At 39.4% G+C, this 18753-nt stretch overlaps 1 protein-coding gene across 6 annotated transcripts in view; it reads right to left on the bottom strand.

The window, feature by feature from the left end:
• Nucleotides 1–18551, bottom strand: part of PNPLA8 (patatin like phospholipase domain containing 8) — a 36311-nt gene extending 17760 nt beyond the window's left edge. The window contains exons 1-8 of one of the 6 annotated variants that reach the window (XM_046937870.1): nucleotides 18351–18551; nucleotides 16201–17051; nucleotides 15584–15733; nucleotides 14281–14432; nucleotides 12889–12983; nucleotides 7623–7794; nucleotides 3292–3349; nucleotides 90–284 (exon numbers count right to left, since the gene is read on the bottom strand). In XM_046937870.1, coding sequence (XP_046793826.1) covers nucleotides 90–284; nucleotides 3292–3349; nucleotides 7623–7794; nucleotides 12889–12983; nucleotides 14281–14432; nucleotides 15584–15733; nucleotides 16201–17028 — 1650 coding nt within the window. In that variant the 5' untranslated portion in view covers nucleotides 17029–17051; nucleotides 18351–18551. Of the gene's footprint in view, nucleotides 1–89; nucleotides 285–3291; nucleotides 3350–7622; nucleotides 7795–12888; nucleotides 12984–14280; nucleotides 14433–15583; nucleotides 15734–16200; nucleotides 17410–17992; nucleotides 18260–18350 lie in introns of those variants that run through there. The other 5 variants (NM_001397931.1, NM_001397932.1, NM_001130737.2 and 2 more) reach the window with 5 other exon arrangements.
• Between the last annotated feature and the right edge of the window lie 202 nt (nucleotides 18552–18753).

Genomic DNA, 18753 nt, shown 5'->3' with positions numbered 1-18753 from the left:
TCTTTCTGCTACAAAGGTATTTGATTAATTCTGATTTTCCAGCATTATAGCTGGAAAAATATTTACTCAAGGCTAAGATTTCAGCTTACCTGATGAAGATCATTGCCCAAAACATATTCCTGGAAGTACCCTGGTGCAGCAGATGATGCTCTAATGGCCTGCCACAGTTTATACTGACAGCCTCCAATATAATGAGACTTAACCCCAGGGAAGTGATTGTAGTTTCTAAAAACAAATGCTTTCAGTGGTGTTCCTCTGTTCACAATGGTGCTTACTGCAGCTACCTAGTAAATTGAAAGAAATAAAATCAAGTTATAAAAGATAAGGACAACTTCCCAAACTTAAAAAAAAAAATCAATTTATACATTAAACGCTTCTCAGGAACTCTGCTCAGTGCGTATTTGATTTACTAACCACTAAAATAATGCCTGTGTAAATTTTAAAGGATTAGTATCCAACAATGTAACAATGGCATGAAATACACATATTTGACATATGAATTTCTCCTGGAAAATAATTGCTTAACACTGCAACTTCAATTAAAGGACTGCAGAAAGGATCTCTCCCAAAAACAAAAAACAAAACAAAAAAATCTTTGAAAGATTTTCTTTCAAGGTTTTTTTTTTTTTTTTTTTGTAAGGACACTGAAACATCTTTAAGTCACATAAATTTATGTGAAAAGTCAAAGCTGTATTTCCATTTAAAAAAATGTACAATTGCAAAATTCAGCATATTTTCCAGATATAATCACACGAGGTGGGTGTAACTATAATTATGGATAAGCATTAGAATATGCAAGACCTTTTAGTGATGATGCAGCCAGTCTGCCTGATACTGTTCAGAACAATACAGCAGACAAGTGGGTGTTCAATTCCATTTTGTGTATTGTTTATTACAGAGCAGGGTTTTTTCCCCGTGAAACATTACTCAGCACCAGCACTACTAGCAGCTGACACTGTGATATCGCTGTATTCATTTCCACTCTTCAGCTAAGTCAGTCACCTAATTTACAGTAAGCTTACCTTTGGAAAGAAAAAGAAACCAAAACAACTATTACTTCTACATGAAAGAAAAAGAAACAAACAGAAGGAAAATGTATGCATGATCGTATTCTATCATTTGTCAGAGGAAAACTTCTCTGTTTTGTCCAAAGGAGGGCCTGGTTCTAAGCACTGCTAGAAGCATTAAGGAAAAAAATACTTAGAAAAATTTAATAAATAAACCTATCAAATGAATGCTTGAGCTTTTGCTTTTTTTTTTTTTTTTTTTCTATTATATTTAACTTTTTCTTGAGGTGTAACTTGTAAAATACTGAGCACATTTTGGAAAAATCCATCTCTTCAGGAATTTAACAGCAGCACAGTTTACAAAACTGTGTATTTTATTTTGATTTTATTGGTCTTGTAAAGAGTGCAAACTCTACTGAGCGATTACTATCAACAACTAGTTTCAATTCTATTTATGTTCACATTTTATTACTGAAGAACATGGAATGAGGCCAAAGATCCCAGTTCAAAGATAACTTTCAAGTCAGTGTAGGCTAGCTTCTCTCTCAGAAAGTAACATACCACTGCATCCTTTTCATGTCCTTGTTTTAGACATGGGCTAGGAACGCAGTCAGTCAAGCACGTGTTTCTATGTTTAGAAAAATGTGAATGTCTTCCATTTAACAGTAAAGCGTTGAATATAGTGCTAGGACACCAAAACACCTGTTAATTACAGATTGTTCTGAAATATATGCTATTATATTTCTCTTCTTTCTTCACACCCTATCCTTCACCAAAAATAAAATATCCATGCTTTCTCATCTTTCACGTTGTTTCTGTATATAACATCCCTCCAATTAATCAGTGCCCTTCAGATACAGGAAGAGCAGAGACCTTAGGGCCAACAAACGAGTGAAGAAAACCTGGTTATCCAGATAAAGTGGAGAGAGACTCCTTTCTCTTTACTGCACAGTAAGAGATATCACATTTGACATGATGGGATCTCCAGACGCTAGAATCTTCTTCTATTGAAAGTTACCGTTACAAAACTTAAGGAAGTTGACATAAGCATTTCATAGAATGGCCTGGGTTGGAAGGGACCACAAAGATCATCTGGTTCCAACCTCCAAGCCACGGGCAGGGTTGCTGACCACTAGATTAAGCACTAGATGGAGTTGTCCAGGGCCCCGTCCAGCCTGGCTTTGAACACCCTCAGGGACTTGGCATCCACATCTCTGGGCAACATGCTCCAGCACCTCACCACCCTCAGTCAAAAACTTCCCCCTGACATCTAATCTAAATCTCTCCTCCATTAGTTTGAAACCATTCCCATTTGTCGTATCACTATGTACCATGTAAGAAGTCAATTTTCCTCACGTTTAAAATCTCCCTTGAAATACTGGAAGGCCATAACGAGCTTTCCTCAGAGCCCAGTTCCCTCAGCCTGTCTTCACACAGGAGGTGTTCCAGCTCTCTAATCATCCTCATGGTCATCCTCTGGAACCTCTCCAAAAGCTCCGCATCTTTCTTTGCCCCAGACTTAGACACAGTACTTCAAATGGGGCCTCACAAAGGCAGAGTAGAGAGAGACAATCACCATCACCCCCCTCGCCCTGCTGACCACCCCTTTTTTGATGCAGCCCAGGAACTGTTGGCCTTCCAGGCTGCAAATGCACACTGCTGGCTCGTGCTGTTTTTCATCCACCAGGACTCCCACGTTCTTCCAGGCAGGGCTACTCTCAGTGAGTTCTTCTCCCAGTCTGCACACATATCTGAGATTGCACCGACCCATGTGCAACACTTTGCACTTAGCTTTGTTGAACCTCAAAAGTTTTACGTGGGCCCACCTTTCAAGTTTGTCAAGGTCCCTTTGGATGGCATCTCTTCCTTCTGTCACATCAACTGCAGTATTCAACTTGGCATCGTCTCCAAAGTTGCAGAGGGTGCACTCAACCCCATAATGTATGTCACTGATGAAGATGTTAAAGAGTACTGATCCCAAGATGGACCGGACCCTGGGGGCCACCACTCCTTACCAGCCACTACCTGGACATAGAGCCATTTACCATTTCTCTGCTTACAAACCTAAAACATATTCTAACTTACAGTATTAACTAAAAACATGAAAAATTGCTACAGAAATCTAAGAATTTTTATTCTTTAGAAGCATGGGTTATCTTATACAGATGCCTGCAGAGCATTTATATTTTATAAAATATTCTTCCCCGATAATACTTTAACTTAAACTCTTAACAGGTACTCATGAAGCATACAATTAGTATTTACATTAGAACACTGTACTTACCTTTGGACATTTGGAATTTCGTGCAGTTTCAATCATTAGATTTGAGCCCATTTTTTCTCTATAAATAAATGTAGAAAAATGAAAATGCTCCGTGAGTTTTATCATGAACAAAAGATGTACATTTTTATAACCCCTTATAAGAATTCTGCATTTAGAAGAAAATGCTTGGATTTCACTTTAATAACAGGTTTTTGCAGTTAATTTCAATGGGCTAACGCTTCATGCTTTCTAGGCTGTTGGAAATGAGTTTGAAGAGTGACTGAGGTCTCGATTCAGTTACTCACTTCATTACATCATCAAAAATCATTAGGATTACTCAACTACTTTACAAGAGCAAAACAAAGTACTCTGTTGCATTTTAGAATAATAATAATAAAAAAGTCAGCAATCTCATCAAGAAGCTTTACAGAAATAAAAGTAAATGTTTTCCATTATGAGAACAAAAGCTAAGAAAATAAATGCACCACCCTGCATGATTTAGAAGAATATTTTCCATAACAGTAATTCAGTATGCATTTAGCATTCATTTTATAGGTGGAATTTTTTCCGTATCTTGTATTCTAATCAATAATGAGAAGGTAACTTTCCAGGTACAGGACACTGGCTGCTATCAGTATACTAGATAATAACCTCTTAGCAGCTTTGACATGTGTTTGCTTACAGTAAAGGTAAAAAGTCTATACAGTGAGTGCTCAAACATAGGAATTCCAAGTTCACGTAAACAGCCAAAAGAAAACTGAAAAAACTAGAAAAATATGCCAGGTTCTCCTTGCAAATGCAATTCAATATTGCATTATACAAGCTGATATACAGTAAGCATAGTTTTCTTCACAAAGGAATGAAAATAAATGATTAAAATCACTCTTCAAATTGTAATGCAAGGAATCAATAAGAAAAGTTAAAACAAACATGTAGGTAAGACAAAATTGATACCCTTCAGCACTCTGAATAAGAATTTAAGCAAAATCAGTTGTAATTTTCATAAACAGAACTTGTAATATGCCTCACGAATGAATGCAACATCAGTTGATTATTTTCAGCAAGATGACTTCCTGGAAATAATTCCATTAAATGCCAAATGTGTATTGTATGCCTATATGTTGTAAATTTGTACTCTATTTCAAGCAAGGCTGACAAACCCAACTACCATCTAAACCAAAAATTCGCTCAGCACAGCTATGATCTAAATTTAAAATAAAATACAGAACAGTTTTCCCATGCAGTTACTAAATGTAAGCTTCAATCTTCTTACTTCCATAAAGAGATGCTATATGACCTTTCAGTTTCTTTCTCAGTTCTAGGCTGCAAGGAAGCCCACATGAATCCATACTGTTTCAATGAAATGATATATAAACATAGCACCTCCCTTCCATGTTGCAAAATTGGGTTAACAAAGACTCGTTTGTTGATATGACTTCTCATAGGAAGAAGTCCTTAAAGACAAAAAGAGTGGAACAAAGCTGGCTACTCTTTAAGGATGCCCTTCTGGGAGTACAAGAGCTCTACATCCCTCAGAATAAGAAAACAGGCAGGGGAGGCAGGAAGCTAGCGTGACTTAGCAAGGACCTACTAGTCAAACCAAGGGAAAAGAAGGGCAAGTGGAAACAAGGAAGTGCCACCTGGAAAGAATACAGAAATGCTGTCTGGACTTGCACAGATAGGATTAGGAAAGCCAAACACAGATAGAACTGAACTTGGCAAGGGATGTTAAAAACAAGGAGGGGTTCAACAGGTACATAGGTCAGAAGAGACAGGCCAGAGAGAGCACATCTCCCCTGCTAAATGAGAAAGGAGAACTGGCTACAACAGATACAGAGAAAGCTGAGGTAATCAATGAGTTCTTTACCTCAGTCTTCACTCATTCCCATATCCCTAAACCTGAGCCTCTAAGCAGGAACTGCAGGAGCAAACTCCTCCCCACGGTAAGGGCAGAGCAAGTCCAAGACTGACTCAAAACACTGAATGTGTACAGGTCTGTGGGGCCAAATGACATGCATCCCGGGATCCTAAGGGAGCTGGCTGCTGCACCGCTCTCTACTATATTTGAAAAGTCATGGCTGTCAGGCAAAGTCCTCAGGGACTGGTAAAAGGGAAACATCACTCCCCTTTACAAGAAAAAGAGGAAGGAGGACCTGGGGAACTACCGGTTGGTGAGCCTCACCTCTGTGTCTGGGAAGATCATGGAATAGATCACCCTGGAAGACACATTAAGACACATGAAGCACAAGTGGATGAGCTGAGACAGCCAGCATACCTCCACTAAAGGAAAATCATGCCTGATCAGCTTAGTTGTCTTCTATGATAGAGCTAGCATGGGTGGACAAAGGGAAAACAACTGATGTACTCTTTAACATTTTAATCGAAGACATAGACAATGGGATTAAGTGCACCCTCAGCAAGTTTGCTCATGACACCAAAATGAGCAGTGTGGTTGATACAGCAGAAGGAAGGGATGCCATCAAGAGGGACCTTATAAACTCAAAATGTGGGTACTCCTAAACCTAATGAGGTTCAACAACACATAATGCAAGGTCTTGCACCTGGGTTGAGGTGATCTCAGGTATGTATATGAACTGGGGCAAGAACTCCTTGAGAGTAGCTCTGTTAAGAAAGACTTAAGTTTTTTATCGATCAAAACCCCCCCAACATGAGGCAGCAGAGTGTGCTTGCAACCTGAAAGACCAAGTGTATCCTGGGTTCCATGAGAAGAGGGGTGGACAGCAGGGACAGGGAGGTGACTGTCCCTCTCTATTCTGCCCTTGTGGAGCCCCATCTGGGGCACTGTGTCCGAGTCTAGGGCCCCTAACACAGGAAAGATGTGGAGCTCTCAGAGAGGTCCAGAGGAGGGCCAAGGAGATGATCCAAGGGCTGCAGCACCTCTCCCATGAAGATAGGCTGAAGGAACTGGGGTTGTTCAAGCCTGGAAAAGGAAAGGCTGGAGGAAGACTCCATTGTGTCCTTCCAATATTCAAAAGAATTTTATAAACTGGATGGAAATCAACATTTGACACAGGAAGACAGGGATAGGGGGGGGAACCGTTTTAAACTACTCTAAATCTCCCTTCCTTTAGATGTGAGAGGGAAGTTTTTAACTGAGAGGTGCTGGAACAGGTTGCAGATGTCCTGTCCCTGGAGGCATTTAAAGCCAGGCTGGATGAGGCCCCAGTCAATCTGATTTAGTACTTGTTCTAGCTGCTAAGCAAGCCTGCCTGCAGCAGGGGGGTTGGAACTTGCTGAACCCAAGCCATTCTATGATAAGATTTTATGATCAGTATATTTAATTTTTAATCTAATCTATGAATAACACAAATGCCTTGCTTTTATGTGCTATACATGAGTAGCATGCTTTACTTCCCTTGTGTTATATGTAGCTGCAAAGAATTTTTATTTTAATTAAAAGCATACAAAATACTGTCACTAGCTCACTTTTGTAATTTTACAATTTTCTGGGTGGAAGAACAACTCTAGTTTTCTCAGAAGAAAAATATAATATTGATTTCATCAACAAATTTATTCCCAAAAATATGCGAAAGCACAAAGAAATGTCTGCAATCTTCACTTCAGTAAAGCAGTGAGATGTTTACAACTTGAGAAGCACAGGCCACTGTAAGAAACTTGTTAGTTATCCAAAGAAGCTTTTTACCATTTTACATCCGCTCTCACATTAAGTCCTTTCTGTTCTTTCAGTAGCAGTGCCAGCTAACACTGAATTTTCAGGAACTGAACTATCAATATGAATACAGATGAATGAAAATAACAGAACACATAATACACAATTATTTCTTCCAATGATTTTTTTCCCCAAATACCTGTTAGTGCATTTATATACCTTTACACTGCTAACTTCAACACAGTGAATATTTCTCCCATTGCAATTCTGACAGATTTTTTTTTCCTATTTTATAGGAATGGGAAATGGTTAAAACCCCCTCAGTAGGGCAGCTAACATCTAATATCCCTATTACAACTTATTATTTCAGTTCTTACTATATCTTCTTACAAAAGAAAAATGCACAGCAGGTGGCTAGTAAAATTTGATGCAGATCTGTAATGAGTCAGATCAAGTAGTTGGCAAGCATTCAAAAATATAATCAGAAATCAGTGCACTAAGAGCTTACTCTGCTCCTGAAAAAAAAATTACACTAAAGGATTTCAATGTTCTGTTAAATATTAAAACAACTATTTCAAAAGAATGAGACTATATACTAATCCTTTTTCTTTGTTTTAGAAACTTGCTTACCAAAGAGATGCTAACAAAAATGAAGGCTATCAGACTTGTAATAGTAAGTTATATTTTACTTTTTTCTTAAGAAAAAAAAAAAAAAACTTACTTGAGCATTTTTTCCCAGATATCACTGTCATAAAAGGCATGGCTCCAGCCCATCTTAACTGTTCCAACAATAACATTCTGCTTAAAAACATCTGATCCCAACTTGTGATATAGTTCTTCACAATCATCCAGAGGGATATGGAATAACCCCAACATAAAAGCTAATATAGCTCCTGAAAAGAAATATTTTGAAGCGTTAAGTATAGCACATAAAGAGATTATAATGATGGATTACTAATTACTATAACGTTCATAGGTTAAGAAAATGTCTGTTTTGAAAAGGGTGATCAACTGACATTTCTAACACTAAATTCCTGTTCAAAAATAATAAACAATGTTTTAAAAGGACAACCAGAAGATAGGAAGAGTCTATGTTCAAAAACAGAGTTTTAGACACTGACAAATGCTATTCTTTGTTTCGCAGACTTTATCCCTGCGAAAACATATATGGCAGAAGGCAGGTTAAATCCACTGCTTTATTTGGAAAGAGAAATGTGTAGGAGTAGTCTGTGCTGTACTATTTAAAAATATTTGGAGCATTACTTGCTATCTTACAAACACCTTAATTCTTTAAAGAACACTTCTAGCAAATTTGGTTACAGAGGAGCTTTGACTGTTTTGGAATATATTTGGTTGCAATCATTTATAATTAATCATTGACGGAGGCCTTGCAGAAGGATCTAGATAGAATGCAGCATTGAGTGATGATCAGCAGCATGAAGTTCAACAAAGTAAAATGGAAGTTGCTGCACCTGGAATGGACAAACAACAGACACAACCTGGGAGACCAGTGGCTTAAGAGCAGCTCAGCAGGAAGGGACCTGGGGGTGCTGGTAACAGCAGGCTCAGTATGAGCTAGCAGTGCACCCTGGCAGCCACAAGGGCAAACTGCATTTTGGGGCTGCATTAAATACTGCAGAGCCAGCCAGTCAGCCAAGACAATTCTCCCACTATGTTTAGCATTGATACAGCTTCACCACAGCGTGTGCAGTTCTGGACTTCACAGTATAAAAAAAATACTAAGGTCCTTGAAAGCTTCCAGAGGAGGGTAACAGAACTGGTAAAAGTGTGGCAAGGCATGTCCTATGAGGAAAGGCAGAGAACACCTGGTATATCTAGCCTGGAGAAGAAGAGGCTGACAGGTGACCTCATTGATCTTTGCAGCTCCCTGAGGAAGGGAAATGCAGAGGAAGATGTCAGTTTCTTCTCCTGAGAACCAATGAGAGGACATACAGGAATGGCACAAAGCTGTGCAAGAGGAGGTTCAGACTGGATGTTAGAAAAAATGTATTTACTGTGTGAGCAGTCTAACACTGGAACAACTTCCTAGAGAGGCAATGATGCCCTAACCTTGCCATTGTTGAAGAGGCATTTGTATTATAGTGTTATGCTCTAACATTCGGTTAACCCTGTAGCGGTCAGGCAGTTAGACTTGATAATCTTTTAAGGTCTCTTCCAACTGAACTATTCTATTCAGACACACTGCCATCTAGTGTGTGCGCCCAAAGAAAAGAATGACTTATCCTTGTAGGAAAAAAAGCACTTTCCAAAAAGCACAGTTGCAGAATACTAAATGCAAAAACATTTTCCCCATTACCACCTGAGAAACAGCATCAAAAACCACAGTCTGTTAGCATACAAATGGCAATAGATATTATCAGTTGAGTTACCCATTAAAGGGCTTTGCTGAAATCTGTTGGATGGTAACAAGACACTCCCAGGAGAGAAAAGTTAAAATCAAAAGGTATAGTCTAGGCTCTACCTGATGACCTAGTGAAAATATGTCTAACGCTTCCCCCACATTCTGGCCTGTTATCACAGACTTCTACACTCCAGTTACCACTTCGGCCTTGGGTGCCAACATTTCAGAAAACAAAAAACAAAACAAAACAACAACAACAAAAAAAAGACTACTAAATAAAACTTGAGAGACTAAGGAGCATATCTTAAAAAACATGGCTATACAGCAGGCTAATAAGACATAAGATAGGCAAGAATGTAAGCTGAAGGATGAAAACATTTCTTGCTTACTCTGCACCAGTAAGATGTCAGCTGAAGCTCTAGATCTGGTCCTAATGGGGATCAAATGAAAAAAATTATATGTATTCACAAAAAACTCCAAACCACCATGTGTCAAGGTACTCAATCTTTAAGGAGAGACCAAATAAACGATGAAAGCCTTTAAATGTACAGCAGACTGCTTCAAAGAGAAAGGAAACAATGTCTTCCGTGTCCCTGGGGAGTTAGGACATGGGGAAACGCATTTGAACTGCAAAAGGATGATTGACATTACCTTTTGGAAATGTTGTTGTCTAATGACAACAGAGTGCTAGAACAAGGTTTCTGAAGACATCTGTTATGATACAAAATCTGACAATTGTCAGCAGCGAAACAGACATAGCTTATTCATCTCTTGGGAAATGAGATAGGTTTCTAAGGTCAATTCCAACCCTGTAATATCACAACTTGACATATTTACAAGTTGTCCTGAAAACATATTTCTTCCATCAGGAAGGTGTTCAAAAAGCATTTAAAAACTGGAAAGAAAACACTGGGGAAAAAAAAACACACCCAAACCATTAATAGAAATGCCAACTTAGTTTCAGGAGGCCCCTAAATTACAAATCCATAAGGACTGGGAGAACGCATAGGAGAACAAACCCTGTACTGTTCTTAACTTCGGAGGATTTTTGGAGAAGATCCTTAGGAAGTCCTTATGCAGATTTCATATACACTCAAACTGGTGATCAAAGAGATCGCTACAGTTCAGATGTCTCTGTAGTAAAATGAGTGGGAGTGTATAAACAGGAGGGGGAAAGACTGCTTACAAGGGTGGATAGTCATAGGATGAGGGGAAATGGTTTTAAACTAAGACAGGGGAGATTTAGGTTAGATATTAGGAAGATGGTTTTCCACACAGGGTGGTGACGCACTGAAACAGGTTGCCCAAGGAGGTTGTGGATGCCCCGTCCCTGAAGGCATTCAAGGTCAGGCTGGATGTGGCTCTGGGCAGCCTGGTCTGGTGGTTGGTGACCCTGCACATAGCAGGGGGGTTGAAGCTACATGATCATTGTGGTCCTTTTCAACCCAGGCCATTCTATGATTCTATGAGTGGTTCTCTAAGCATACTGTTTTCCAGTGCATCAGAGCATGTCAGTGATCCAATCCACTATACAATACTTCAGAATGGCACTAATTATTATACAAAGATTTAGGAAGAAGTCCTATTAGCATTCTTGGAGAAGATCCACATGTGGAAAACATGGCAGTATGCGCTTGGCCTGATCACATATTCTTGATGTTATAAACTGCTTCATGTGACTGAACTGTAAGCGCATCACTATTGAGAAGTACCTCTCACTGTTCTATTTGGGGACTTTGCAGGAAGTGAAAAGAAAATACAAGCAAATGTGCAGGTAAGAAGTCCTCAAAAGGTTAAGTGCTGTGTCCATTTATGAAAGCATACCACACTCCAGAGCTCTGTGATAAATGCATGGAATTCCCAGTAGCTCAGTTCATGGAGTAATTGTACTACTTGCTCTCATCTTTGGACTTCTGTACAGTACAAATTCAGTATAGAATTTACTTTAACTTTGTTCTCTATAAAAAAAATAACATTCAGTGGTCATTGTTGCATTTCATGGGCTTGAAGATTTTCTGGTACTTCCAGACCCAGATATGCTCAGCAACAGGCAAGTGAGTTAAGTTTGCAGGGCTCATTACAGCATCATTATAGGGATTCTTCCTCCATGGCTGCCACATTTACACCCAATGATCACTACAGAGAAGTACAAGTTAGCTATCTACAAAGCCTGTGATATTGAATTTACAGCAAAACTTAACCCTCAAAGGCCATACAGCTAAAGGATAATAAGAGATGAGTAGTGCAGCTGAAAAAAGAAAAAGATCTGTAACATAAGGGGAATCCCACTTATTTTTTAAATACATCACTTCTGCAAATCACAGCTCAACCAGCTACAAACATTTGCAAATCCTAGTGGTAAAAAATACAAGTACCATCAATGCAAATCACAATGGCCAAATACACAGCTAGCACATGCTGACAAACATTCATAATCTCTCCCAGCCAAGATTGTCATGTGTTCCACTTGGGACTAGCACAGACAAAAACTTGCTAATGGAAGTAAAGCTTAAAAGAATGCATTAAGCATTTATTAGCAGTTACAGAGAAGTGAAATTGAACCAAGTAAGAATACTAAGCCTCTCTGTTAGAGATCAAACATCTTCATAATGACGGAAAGTGACAGTTTCACTAACAGAACTTTCCTAAGTATTCCAAAAGAAACAGCTTTCCACTACTAAATAACCTTATCAGTAATCTCTGAAAAAAAAAAAAATTAAGGTAAAACAGGCAGCCATAACATGCCTACAAACAAATTCTGACTAGCAGATAAACACTGACCCGTTCTCTATTTTGACCCTAGAAAACCGTTTCTGTCTTTGAAAATATGGACAATGCATTTATCCATAATGATCTGTTTAATATATTTCAGAACTGAATTGTACAGGAGGATAAGTAGGGGGGAGAAAAAAAAAAAGGAGAATTTGGGTTTCTAAAGAAACTGAACTATTGAATGCACCTCTCATGTTATAAAACAGAAACACACTGTAATTAGTTTACCATAACATCCTGAAGCAATGATGATCTTTCTAAAGGAAGCTTACAGTTTCTTGCCTCCTAGGGAGAGGCAACTTACTGAGTCACAGAGTAATAACTGAGGTAGGAGAAATCTCTAGAGGTCATTTAGTCCAACCTCCTGGTGAAACTGATTCAACTAGAACATGCTGTTCAGGGTTTGAACATCTGAGTTTTGATCATCTCCAAGGATGGATATTTCAATCTGACCAGGCAACTCTTCCTACACCTTTGCAAGAAAAAAGGTGATTCCTTATCCTAATCATAATTTTCCATATTCCAGTTTCTCTGGAAACTTTTCTCCTACCACTGTGTACCTTCAGGAAGAGTCTTGCTCCATTTTCTCTCCATTTTCATATTACTTAAAAGAGCAATAAGGCCTTCCTCTTAGCCTTCTCTTCTTAAGGCTGAATTAAGAAGTATATCATGAATGACCCAAAGTTTTTGATGTAGAAGAACTAAAAAAAGAAAGCCTTTAGAAGTTAAACCTGTACTTTCCCCAGCTTACACTCAAAATCATAAATTTGGCAATTTTTGCCAAATCTACATCTAACTTCAGATGTTCTTACTATATTCCTAACAAAATTCCAACTTGTGGATTAACAATTACCTGTGCTTACACCACAAATGTAGTCAAAAAGATGATGAACTGGCTTTCCAGTAAGTTCTTCTAGTTTCCGTAGCGTTTGAAGTGCAACCAAACCCCTGAAATACACAAAAAAACCCAACATATTCATACACAATTGTAGTTTTATCTTATGTAGATTTCATTAAACCTATCTTTGCTTAATTATAACTGATATCTACAATATTAAGAATCAACATTATTTCAGGGAGTGCAAACATATTGGCATCATTCCTTTCCAGTCCAATGCTGAAGAATTGCATAAGGCAGAAGAAGCACTGAAGCAAGCACTATCTTGACAACACATTCTGTTGAGAACAGCCCCTATTTGCATTCTACCTCTAACCCTATCCTGGCTTCAGTTGAAGAGCACTATTCAGCCCTGTACAAAATCAGCTGGACACTATTAAGCCACACAACAGACAGCAGTCAGTAATGAGGCTTACTCTCCAGACTTGTTTCATTTTCATGATATAGATAGAGTTACTGATTTCTAAAAATAAGGTGCTTTAACGGAAACATTAGGAAATTCCAAATCAGTAGCAAGCTCTTAAAAGTCTTACCCTGTAAAACATACCACACACAAAAAAAGAAACCTCCTCAATTCATAAGGGGACACGTACAAAACTCTTTTTTTCCTATTCATGTTATTAACAAGTTTATATTAATTTCACGGTACTGTGTGCATGACCAAGTTGTATTCCTGTTTTATAGGAACAAAACAATACCTTTACAGTCAAAGCTACAGACTACTTCCCACTAAACAAGTTTAAACTTAGAAGTACTTAAGAACAAATATACAATTTAGATATATCGATAATAATTATACATTATATTAACACAGTAGCCCCATATTTTTGAAATATTACTATCTAGTGCAAACATCAGGTTTGCACCACGCTATTACTCCTTACTGAATGCACATAAATACTATGAGGAAATAAAGTTGGTGAAACTATTTACGCTACGGACTTTATACTTAGCTTTCTAACAATAAAGATTAATCAATCAGTAAATATTTGCTAAAAACATTTCTTCAAACATTCCTCAAAACATAGCTTTCAGTAAACAAGATTTTAAACTTGATGAACATGATTTTGACACTCTCTACAAATTCCTATTTGTATATCTAAATTGTAGGTACACAAATTAACATAAGATTAGAGCACAGGCAACTAAGGACTTGTGGTGTATATATTAATGGAAGTTTAAGCACATACACATGCAAAAGTAAGTACCTATGACTTGAATAGTCAAATGTAACAGAACTGTAAATCTGAAAATTCCATGTTTGGGCACAAAAATATTAAAGAGAAACTGCAATTCTATTTTCAGATACATTATGAAAAGAAATTTATGAGTATATAAAAGTTTCACCTTGTTCCTCCACCATCAATAGCAAGGACTCGAACTCCCCAGCCTTTCACTGGATCTGTATATCCAATTATTGCTAAAGTCTCTCTAACAGCAGCCTGAAGACTTTCATCATTTGCTTGTCTTAATCGCAGTAGGCACGGGATTATCTTCTCCTGCAGTCAGAAGGAAATAACTTGGTATTTGTCCAGATGCTCACACTGAAAGAATTCACATTCTAGCAGTATATTAGTTGATGGAAAACTTCTTTAAACTCATCTCTGTATCTAACATGGAAAAGAAATATCTCCAGCATATAGTTCTTACTGTTAAAATTGTCAGCTATCAAAATTCAACAATCAATCAAGCTGAAATTTGAATCCTTCTAATGTATTTACTGGTATTTCAGTTGCATTTTACCACTTTAGTTTTACTGACACTGTCACATTTGCCAAATAGAAATTTAAGTACTAAGCATATTAAAGCATAGCTAAAAGCACAGATTTTGCTAGATAAATACCACTACTTTGAAGTAGTACAATAATATCAAAAGAAACAGAAGTTAAAATTCTTCCTCATACTGACTAAACTTTACATGTGGAATTATTATCACAAAGATACATAGGATTATAATCAAGGTGGGAGTAGCAAGCACACTGTCTCATAATAAAATAATTCACAACTATTCCTGTGCATGCTTGACCTGTGCCCAGTCAGGGTAATTCACCTGGCTGGAACTTCACCGCACCAGTTTTACAGTTCATGTCAGCCACTTGTCACATCTGCTGGGAAAAGACATGGGACTGAAGCACTGTGATTTGGTTAGTAGTGCTGGAATAGTCTACCACCTACCTCCTGTCCTCTCACTGCATGCAGGAAAAAAAACAAGTAGAACTAGATTACACAAACTTATAATTTGATGGCTATGCTCCAGTCCTGTCCTCTCTCTTTGGAGGGAACACATAGAAGCATCACAACTATTGTACACACACAGATCAACTGTACCGTACATTCCTTTCTGGCCAATTGCAAAACAGAACACAGTGTACAGCCATCACCTACCACTAGAATAAGCTATATTATCTATCCATGTGACAGTGCTGTACGCTTCTAAATTAAACATAACAACCCTAAGAGTCTTAAGTTAAATTGCCGATAGCTGGCAGATTGAACCAGCTAAACAAACTGCTATAAAAAAAACAATAGTCTTCATAAGTAGAAAATATGCCTAGCCCACAAAAGCACTGAAGAAAATTTTACTTTATAAGACTTTCTCTGATAGTTATTTATTGTTTGTTTAAGCATATTTAAGCATAATTGTTTGCACCTTAATTGCAACTCCTCTGCTCTCCGGAAATTCCAAAAGATGGTAAGTCAGTTCTTCAACCCTGCTGATACAGACTCTCCGATTTGAGGATCTTCGAAGGGCTTGAACTAAAGCTCGAGTCCTGTTATCGATACTCACTCTTGCTATGATCTAAAACAGATAAAAGTTATACAAAGAACACAGGGCTACACTAAGACATGTATGCAAATTGTCAAGACTAACTGTAAAAGGTTATTTTAAGATTTCATAGAAGTCCTGGACAGTACTTGCTGCACTAGAGATCTGCTACAGAACACAAATAAGGTTTTCTTAGACATAAACAGACTTTGTTTACCAGAAAATAAGCAAAGAATGCTCACAGTAACAACACACCAAACAAACTGGTATCAGTAATTCTAATGGGGGGTTTTTTTCAGGACAACTCCAAAATTACAGCAGGTAGATCATGAAAAAGCATAACATTACTGTGACTACTACAAGAATAAATATCTAAATCTACCCACAATGCATATAGATATGACCTATACACACACACTATATGTACACATGAATATATACACAGCTATAAAATATATGTAGAAACAATAGATGTGTAAAAATAACACTGAAAGACTTGCCTTTTCTCTCTGAAGGGACAGATGTTTTTCCCTCTCTTCTGCAATCTTAGTCTCTTTGATTTCGTCCTCCTCATCCTTTTCAGACCCTTCTTGCTCTAGCTGTTTACTCTTCTCCTGTGCAGTAACTTTTGTATCCGATCTTAACTTGGGAACCAATCCACCAATGTAACTGTCTACAAAAGCCTGTACACTGTTACTGGGATAGGAAAGAAAGTTTGCAATACTTTTTTTAGTGGAAACTGGAAGAGCAGCATTTGACTTCTCAGAACCCTCAGTCTCTGTTTCAGGAGCTAAAGCAGCTGCCGAATTCACTGTCTTTTCTTCACTAATAACAGTATTCTCTGATGAATCAAGCTTCGTTTCACTTTTAGAGCCCTGTAACAAAGCATTCTTCTTTTTCTCTTGATCCATAACAAAATTATTACTGAAGTACCAGTTGATATGATCAGCAACAAAGTTATAAGTCTCTCCAAAACTTGTAGAAAGGTAGCTTATATGAAAAAGGTGGTTTTTAGCAGATGCTGAATCTTCTGGAATATCTTGATTAGTGCCACTTGTACTGTTTAACACAAACTCCAAGTTTTCATTTGTGTTACTGGATTTCTTGGCAGCTAGGCCTCTGTTGCAATCCTCCTGAGTTCTGGCATCTGGGACTTGTTTACCACTTTCCAGATTCACATTAAGGTTATTTTCATCTGCATTACTTTTAGTATCCTTTCCTAGAGTACCTGAGTGTGACTTTAAACGAGCTATTCGCGAAACCAGTTCACTGTGAGTGCCAGACACTGCCTTTGAAACAGATTCTATAGTATTCTTAATTCGTGACATGCGATTGTTCACTTTTGTAAGTCCTTTGGAAGAAGAATTTAAAAGTTTAGAAACTCTGTAATACAAAAAGTCGCGACTGAAAATGTGCTTGCTATACCACAGTGTTCTGCTTCTGGCCCATTTGTACTGAGGCTCACCGGTATGAAAAACTCTAAGATGAATAGCATGACTTATCCTCCAGCAGACTTTAGGCCTATACAAACACAGGTACTTGTTTCTTTGCTTCCACCAAAGACTTTTTGGGTTAATCACAAAGAACAAATATGCATCTAGAGACAAATGAACTGTCATTACTTATAAATTACACCTTTCCTATGCTGTTTGTCTACTTCATCCCGGAAAAATCTATTTCAATAAATAAGCCTCAAATTGTGGTGTTACCTGGAAAGAAAAAAAAAAAAAAAAAAAGAAAGAAACATCAAATCAATAACAAGTTAGACTAAAAGCTCAGAGTTGTTTAAGGCTGATGCAGCTTATTTACTGCTCCAGTAAAGGCAGATAAATAACATTACAGTGATGATACCCAGTGCTCAGGACACTTAGTAGTAAAGTCCCAACAACTAAAAGGCCTAACGCTCATTAAAAGTTAATGTTCACCTTGAACAACAAGCAACCCTTAGCAAAACCAGTTAGTGACACAGAAAAGTGCTTGTTGGTCCTTCCCATAGACAGAAATTCGCATTTTTTCAGGAAGCAGTTTTGTGCAAAGAGACAAACTTCCAAATGAAAGTTATACGGTACCATCACCTCTTGGAGGAGTTCCTCTCAGCACAGAAAGAGCACCAATGCTTTGGTCAAATCTGTGTAACACTGAACTAAGTCCAATGAAGCGATCCCATCCTAAAGCCAGTACACTGTATAATTCTTATTCCACAAGCACATCACGAACTTCCCCAGAGCAGCTCGGAGCTTTACACGGCATTCACGATCCGCCCACACACGCGGGCTCAAACCCATCATTTACCTCAGTGGTAACCGGCGACCCCCGGCCCAACGGCTGCGAAGCGCCGCAGCCACGCTGAGGCCGAGGCGGGCCCGACTGCAGGCAAAGGGCTGCCACTCACGGTCTCCCCAGGCCGCGTCCGTTCCGACCCGTCCAGCGCTACCACAGCCACCAGCCCGGGGCTGATATAGGCAGGGAGGCTTTGGGGGAAGGGGCGGAGGGCGTGCTTTGTTTGTACCTTCAGCGCTTCGCGGAAACGCTTTCGCGAGCGACGCGTCAGAGGGCGGCGAAGCCCGCCCAGCCCCGCCTCGCCCCACGCCCACCCCCGCGTGCCCGCCACGCGCTGGCACCCCCTCCTCCGCCCGGCGGCGCCGTTTACCTGTCAGGCGGCGGGTAGCTGTCAGGCAGCGGCTCCCGCCGTCCCGCCGTCCCCCCCTCCCCAGGCCGCCGCCCTCACGAACAAGGCGGCCGCGGAGGCCGTGACTCACCGGGCGCCCCCCGATTGAGTAGGGCGGCGGAGACAACAACTGCCGATAGCGGGGGAGCTGCCAGAGTGCGCATGCGCCACTCCCAGTGCGCCGGAAACAGCTGAGACTGGCATCCCCACAAGCGGCGGGGGGGAGGGGGGTGGTGTGACGTGATCCTCGCGCGGTGTTTGGGGGCGGAGCCGGGCGGGGAAAGGTCGCTACTGGGGTGATGGTGATAGTGCGTGCGCATGCGCGCGAGCTGCGGTTTGGGGGCGACGTGCGCCATGGCACGGCTGGGGTGGCACAGCGTGAAAC

This window comes from Gallus gallus, chromosome 1 (genome assembly GCF_016699485.2).
Source record: "Gallus gallus isolate bGalGal1 chromosome 1, bGalGal1.mat.broiler.GRCg7b, whole genome shotgun sequence".
Taxonomy (NCBI): Eukaryota; Metazoa; Chordata; class Aves; order Galliformes; family Phasianidae; genus Gallus; species Gallus gallus.
Note: the sequence above shows the minus strand (reverse complement) of the source record. Positions and strands in the feature narration are given on the sequence as shown.